The 7339-nt window shown below is 44.5% G+C and overlaps 1 protein-coding gene across 2 annotated transcripts in view; it reads left to right on the forward strand.

Moving 5' to 3' along the window:
* FBXO9 (F-box protein 9) overlaps positions 1-1284 on the forward strand; it is a 29833-nt gene extending 28549 nt beyond the window's left edge. For both annotated transcript variants that reach the window (XM_084754822.1, XM_084754823.1), the window contains exon 13: positions 697-1284. In XM_084754822.1, the coding sequence (XP_084610948.1) occupies positions 697-805 (109 nt within the window). In that variant the 3' untranslated portion in view covers positions 806-1284. The remainder of the gene's footprint in view (positions 1-696) is intronic.
* The last annotated feature ends 6055 nt before the right edge of the window (positions 1285-7339 follow it).

Consider the following 7339-nt stretch of genomic DNA (forward strand, 5'->3'; position numbering starts at 1 on the left):
GACTTCAGTGCTCATCTGGCAGTGTCTGTCTCCCTCCCTTCTTGATTCAGTCTGTGATCTGACGCAGTTGTTTTCCTACTTTTCAGAGTAAAACCCTTAGGAAGAAGGAAGCCAGTGACTGGTTGCCACAGCTTATGCTTGCCCTAGTAGGAACTGCGGTTGCCCTTCAGAAGGACCAACCGTGCCTTAGAACAGGCGTGAGCAGAGTCTCGTAATGGTCAAAGGCCTCTGAGTGTTCTGCTCTGGTTGATTGCCCCCTTGGCGTGTATAATAAGGCAGTGGGAACATAACTGCTGGCCCCCACCTCATGCACACACTTATAAACTTGCCATTGATCCAATACTAAACCATTGCTTCTGTTGTAGTGGTAGGATTTCTTTTGAAACACAGTTTAACAAGGGCTGCAGATTATAGTTTTTGATATGGGAATTCTCTTAGGAATGTCATAATGAAGAATAGCACATTATTTTAACTGCCAAATATCAGAAACAACTTAAATTTCCTAAAGAATTATTAAGGTATGATATAAGCAGGAGTTGTAATATTATGCAGCCAATAAAAATGGTTTCTGAAGGAAGTTAAGTGTTTTACAATGTGCCTCCACTGTTTCGACTTAAGCTCACACCCTACAAGCATGCAGGGATTTTACATGCCCTGGAGTTCCCTCATTCTGGTGGACTTGTGCTTTGTTTCTAGATCGACTGGTGAGACTGCAGTCAGTGCTTTTGAGATTGACAAGATGTACACCCCCTTGTTCTTCGCCAGAGTGAGGAGCTACACTGCGTTCTCAGAGAGGCCCCTGTAGAGCCTCGCCAGCATGGCACTGCTGCATGAGCAGAAACATAGAGCGCCACAATACCTAAGTTATATGTGCATATACATACATGTATATATACACACATATATACATACATGGAGTTGGAACTTTCTTTAAGTTGTTGGAATTCCTTTAAGAAGAGTATAAATTATTTTTTTTATTTAAAGGGGTAGTTGATTTCTGGGGTGCTTTGTTTTGACATTAGAAGTTGCTAAGAACACTTATGTTGTAATAAACCTTAATGTGAGTTTTAAATCATGTTTTCAAGCAGGTTTCTGAGCAGGGCCGGCACAGCCGCTGCCTTGTTCCTAAGCATCCTCATAGTCACGCACATCAGGGAGCACACTGGATAGTATTTATTCCCGCATGACTCAGCGTCTTTGCATCAGACTCAAATGTGAAACCTGTTCTGGATTTGTTTGAAACTGTTTAATAAAGATCATAAATAAATGTTTCTTTCACGGAAATATATGTGAGTGGTCTTTAAAAATGTGAGAGTATTTAGCCGGGTGTGGTGGCGCACGCCTTTAATCCCAGCACTCGGGAGGCAGAGGCGGGTGGATCGCTGTGAGTTCGAGGCCAGCCTGGTCTACAAAGTGAGTCCAGGACAGCCAAGGCTAACACAGAGAGACCCTGTCTCGAAAAACCAAAAATAAAAAATAAAAACTAAGCAGCCTTAAACACACACACACACACACACACACACACACACACACACACACACACACAAGTGAGAGTATTTAATGAGCTGTTTTTGGGCGCTCTAGCTCATCCAGGCAATTTACATATATGTAAATGGGAAACTGAGTCTCAGTCCTGGGACTCAGCAAGCGCAAGCAACTGGCTCGCAGATCTTTCTTTATAAATGAACATTTGAGCATCACGTAAATCATGTACTGTGAAAATAAAGGGGAAATATGGTCAGAGAGGGGAAGTAAGCTGTGTGAATGAAACAGTCACAGCAGATTATAAAAAAGGGACATTGGAAACAGGTTCTTTAGACATGAGAAACTTCAGTAGAAACACAAGATATCAAAGCTAAGTTACCTTCGGTGGTTCTCAACCTTCCTGATACTGCATCCCTTTAATACAGTTCCTTAGGGTGTAGTGTCCACAACCATAAAATTATTTTGCTGCTACTTTATAATTGCAGTTTTGCTAGTTATGAATCATAAATGTCAGTTATGCAGGATATCTGATATGTGACGCCCCCCCCCCCCAAAGGTTGCAACCCACAGAGTGAGAACACTGCCTTAGATGTCATTAATTGGCTGCATCCTCATGGAGGTGATGAGAAAATACATTAAAATTATTATCATTATCATCATCACCACCACTGAGGCAGGGTCTCACTACGTAGCTCTGGCCTTCTTGGAACTCACTATGTAAACCAGGCTGGTTTTGAACTCACAGAGATCCTCCTGCCTCTGTCTCCGCCAAGTGCTGAGATTAAACACATGTACCACCCCACCTGGCCCTATTTTATTTTTTGAGATTATAATATAATTATACTACTTTTTTCTTCCCTTTCCCTCTTCCTCCCATATACTCATCCTCTCTCTCTTTCAAACGTATTTGTTTTATTATTGTGATAAACCTCTGCCTCTCCTCATCCGTAAGCACAGCTCACTCAGTCTGCATAACGTCACTCCTACATACGTTTCCAGGGCTGACTTGTATTGAACAACCAACTGGTGTACTCTTCCCTGGAGAAGACTTGCTCCCTGTCTCAGCATATCTTAGTTGCCTGTAGTTCTTTGTGTGGGTTTGGGGTCCCCTGAGCTTCCCCATATCCATAGTACCGTGTTTACTGCCCTCGTTGAGCTAACGTTGGTAGGACGTCACGAGTGTAGCTTCTGAAGTTAGTAGAAGACATAATCTCTTCCGCCCATCTTCCTCCGTGGTCCCCGAGCCTTAGTTGTGGTTTGTTTTGTAGATGTATCCGCTGGGAACGGCTCCATTGCATTTTGATTGGTTTGGTCTTCCTTGATGGGGGGAGGGGGAGAGCTACACTTATCTGTGGGTACGAGAACAAAAGTTTAGAGTATGGTTAGGGATTATGCTTGTTAAAGTGGCTGTAGAGCTTCAAGATCCGTGACGTCACTAGCTCTAGGTAGCTGGCTAGGCTTCTGGTGCCAGGCATGATTTCCCTCTTGGTGAGTGGATCTTCAGTCTCATTAGAGAGCTGTTGGTAACTGTCAAAATAATACGTGCCACTGCTGCAGCCTTAGGGTTATCTTGCCAAGTTGGTCATTGTCAGAGCTCATAGGCATCACAGCTGAGTAAGACTTGGTTGCCTCTCTCCGTGGGAGCCTGCATGGTGCCTTCTGGTACCATGGAAGCTAGTTCTCATCGAGGAGGCTTGCAGGTCAGTTTCAGCTCAACGGCCTTTTGGGCCTTGTGTCCGGAAGTGCATGGTGTCTTGAGCAGTAAGTGGAGATCTTCCATTTTGGGGGGGGGGTGTGACCAAGGGCAATACCCACAGCCTGTAATGTTTGGAAATCTTGAGGACAACTCTGACCAACAAAAGAAAGATTCTCAGTGTTGGAGTTTTTATTAGGTGGTCTTGCACTCGTGGAGGGGGTGCCATGCACGCAGATGGAAATTGTTAATTGAAATGTGAATTGTCAGTAGTTTAGGTAATCATATGGTTCATTCTGACTTCCCCAGACATCCTTACTGTCATTTACCTCCTAGCTCGCTACCCCAACTAGACCCCCTTATTTTTCCCGTTTCCCCCACAAGATCACTTGTATCTGCTGTTCCCCTCCCTGCTCCACCCCTGCAATGGTCCTTTTCTACTTTCTTGTTTCTGAATTTACTCTAGTGTTTGTATTCATGTCTGAAGATTTGTTATTCTGGGTCCGGGCTACCTCATTCAATATGATCTTTTCTAGTTCCATCCATTTACTTGTAAATTTTATTATTTCATTTTTATTTACGGCTGAATAGTATTCTATAGTATATATGTACCCCATTTTCACTATCCATTTGTCAGTTGAGGGGCATTTAGATAGTTTCCAAAAAAACAGATTTTTAAAAGATGAAACTGGAGAGATGGCTCAGCAGTTCCCAGCACCGACATCAGGTGGATCACTACCACCTGTAACTGCAGCTCCGGGGGACCTGACGCCCTCTTCTGACATCAGTAGGCACCAGGCACAAACATGGCGCACACACATTCATACTGGCAAACACTCATTTACAGAAAAACAAACATGAATACGTCTAGAAACAAAGTTGCTTTCTCTAAAAGGAAATACTCTGACAGAAACCAACTTAGGGTTAAAGGTTTCTTAACAGCTTATAACTCCGTATCTGTCATTGTGGCAAAGTCAGCAGGCAATTCAGACATTCTTTCTGCCTCCCCTTCATCAGTGTTTCCTGAACCTTGAGTGGGGAAGAAGGTTGAGAGATCTCATATTGTTCATTTTATTGCTTCTTGAGATGGGACCTCACCATGTAGTCCTGGCTGGCTTGTAGCTCATAGAGATCTTCCTGCCTCTGCTGGAATTAAAGGCATGCACACTCAGCCAATTCCCTTAAAAAGTCACCTGGACACTTAAAACAAAACAAAACAAATATATATAAATGTGTTTTTGCCACTAGATGTCGCTCTTGTCCCAGGTTTTTAATATTACTCTGTGTGTGTGTGTGTGTGTGTGTGTGTGTGTGTGTGTGTGTGTGTGTGTGTCTGAGGAACAGTCCTGAGGAAATTTCATCACCACCAAAGCTTCTGTCTTAGGATTTCCATTGCTGTGAAGAAACACCCTGACCAAAGCTTCTTGGTGAGGAAAGGGTTTACATCAGGGGTTGATGCAGAGTCATGCCGGGGTGCTGCTCCCTGGCTTGCTACTCACTGCTCAACTTGGTTTCTTATAGCACCCAGGATCACGTGTCCAGGCGCACCTCCCACAAGGACTGGGCTCCCCACATCAACTACTTAAGAAAACGCTCTAGCAGCCTTTCATCACATAAAGGATGGAGACCACCTTCTTCTTCTTCTTCTTCTTCTTCTTCTTCTTCTTCTTCTTCTTCTTCTTCTTCTTCTTCTTCTTCTTCCTTGACTTCTTTTTTCTTACTCCTACTGGTCTTTTTCTAGCACACAGGAGTATCCTGAAGCCCTGCCACTCCCCTGGTGTTCTATGAAGCCATTTTTTTTTTTTGTAGGAAGTCATAGCATCTCCCTCATGCTGCCATGACTCCAGAGGCCTTGGGAATAGGCACCGGTTTCTGGATTGACCAAGGCTTGGTGTTAGGAGTGGGTAGCACCATTTCCATCCAAGTCCCCATGGCAATTTCTATTTTCTCATCCTGTTTCCGATGTCAGCCTGATTTCCTTGATGACTGGCTTGGACCAAAGCCAGGCTTGAGAGATGGGAAGGCAAGTCTTCTTACAGACTCTTCAGCGTCACTTTCTCTGAGATGAAACATTTTATAAAGGAACTAGAAATAATAGTTACTCCCAGGCTTGGGCCAAATCCCGTTTATGTGACATTGCGGAGAAAGACCTTCCCCTTGTCTTACAATTCATCTTTTCCCTCTTTTCCTTCCTCTTCTTAGACTGTGTCTTGCTGCTCAGGCATGTCTCAGACTCTCCTGATCCTCCTGCCTCCACCTCCGCATTGCAGATGAGCACCTCTGTGCCCAGTTTATCCAATGCTGGGGGCGGGTGGGCTCAGGCCTTCCTGCATGCTGAGCAAGTGTTCTACCTCATGGCTCCAGCCCTGATTTGCATTAGAGTACAAGGCTAAAAGCAGTTTCTCCTTCTTGCCTTACCCAGCGTTGTCCCTACTGCGAAACGACCTACGGCTGTGGAGAAAAAGAACCCAGCTGTGGAAAGTGCCCCAGTGTGGAAAGCTAGCTGTGTGGTGTGGTGTGAGGCCCACAAAGCACATCAGAGCACCTAGAACAAAACATGACGCTAGCAGATGCTTAGTAAACCTGAGCTGAGTCTTAACCAGACCCCCCCCCCCCCAGTTAGCATCTGAAATGAACAGAGGTCTCTGTAGCCTTCTCTATCAACAATGTGTCCAAAGAGGGGGGCCCAATCTCAAGCTCATGGACTCTTTGCTATCCCAAGTACTCCTGAGGGCAAGGGAAGGTCACAACTTTCTTTAGACTGAGGGTTTTTATTTTTATTTATTATTATTATTTTTTAAATATTTTTATTTATTGATGCTTATTTTATGTATACAATTGCTCTATCTGCATGTACATCTGCAGGCCAGAAGAGGGCATCAGACTCCAGTATAAATGGTTGTGAGCCACCATGTGGTTGCTGGGAATTGAACTCAGGACCTCTGGAAGAGCAGATGGTGCTCTTAACCGCTGAGCCATCTCTCCAGCCCCAGACTGAGGGTTTTTAATCCTTCAAACCTTCATGGTGTTTCTTTTGAGCAGCTGGGGCTCGGACTAGGAACCATGGGGCCATGTTCCCTCCATCTGGACAGCTACCCTGTCACTAACTCAGAACTTGGTCAATGTGAGGAAGCAGAAGAACTGTGAGCTTGCTCAGACCGCCCCAGGTTGGAGTCGCACTCCTACTGGAATTTACTGCCTTACCCAGGCCAGCCAGGGCTATATAGTGAGACCCTGCTTAAAAAAAACCAAAAAGAAAACCCAACTTGAAGAGAAACAAAACCAACAGGTATAGAAACACAGAAACCGTGAAAAAGCAAGCAAAAAGACCCTCAAAAGCCTTCGGCTCCCCAAATATACTGAACGAGGTAAATTACCAGAAGACCTAAAAGGAATTTTAGTAGGAATTGATTGACGATCTGAAAGAGGCTTCACATTCAGGACCCGCAGGAGACAGGAGCATAGAGGGAAAATCCAAGAAAACAGATGGGTGAGGAAGCCAGTGATGCTGATGAAAACATTATCCATGTGGGGATAATTTCAGCAAAGAAATGAAGACTTTAAAAAACAAAAAAATAATGAAGCAGGGTGCAGTGGCGCACGCCTGTAACCCCAGCACCTGGGGAGGCAGAGGCAGGCGGATCTCTGTGAGTTTGAGGCCAGCCTGGACTACAAAATCGAGCCCAGGACAGCCAAGGCTACACAGAGAAATCCTATCTCAAAAAAACAAAAACAACAACAACAAAAGATGTAAGTGATGGAAAACATTGATAAACCAGATGGCAAACACCAGCACCAGACTCAGCCAATCAGTAGAAAGAATATCAGTGATGGAGGACGAGGTCAATGATGTGTTTCCTACAAACATCATCAGGGGAAGAAACAAACAAGCATGGCTCCAGTGTTCAGAAACCCTGGGATATGATCAGGGTGCCAAACCTAAGACCCCACAGAATACAGGGAACATAGAGAAATTCTAGTGCAGAGGGAACCTGCTCAATGAAGCTATAGCAGAAAAATCCCCGAAACTAGAGAAAGTACTAGATAGTCAAACAAAGGAGCCATTTAGGATCCTCTATAGGCAGGCGTGACCAGAGAGAAGCCACCATACAACATATTGTAGTGAAGATGTCAAAAATGCATGGACACAGAGAGAGAGAG

The sequence above is a fragment of the Acomys minous genome, assembly GCF_964271855.1.
Source record: "Acomys minous genome assembly, chromosome: 13".
Taxonomy (NCBI): domain Eukaryota; kingdom Metazoa; phylum Chordata; class Mammalia; order Rodentia; family Muridae; genus Acomys; species Acomys minous.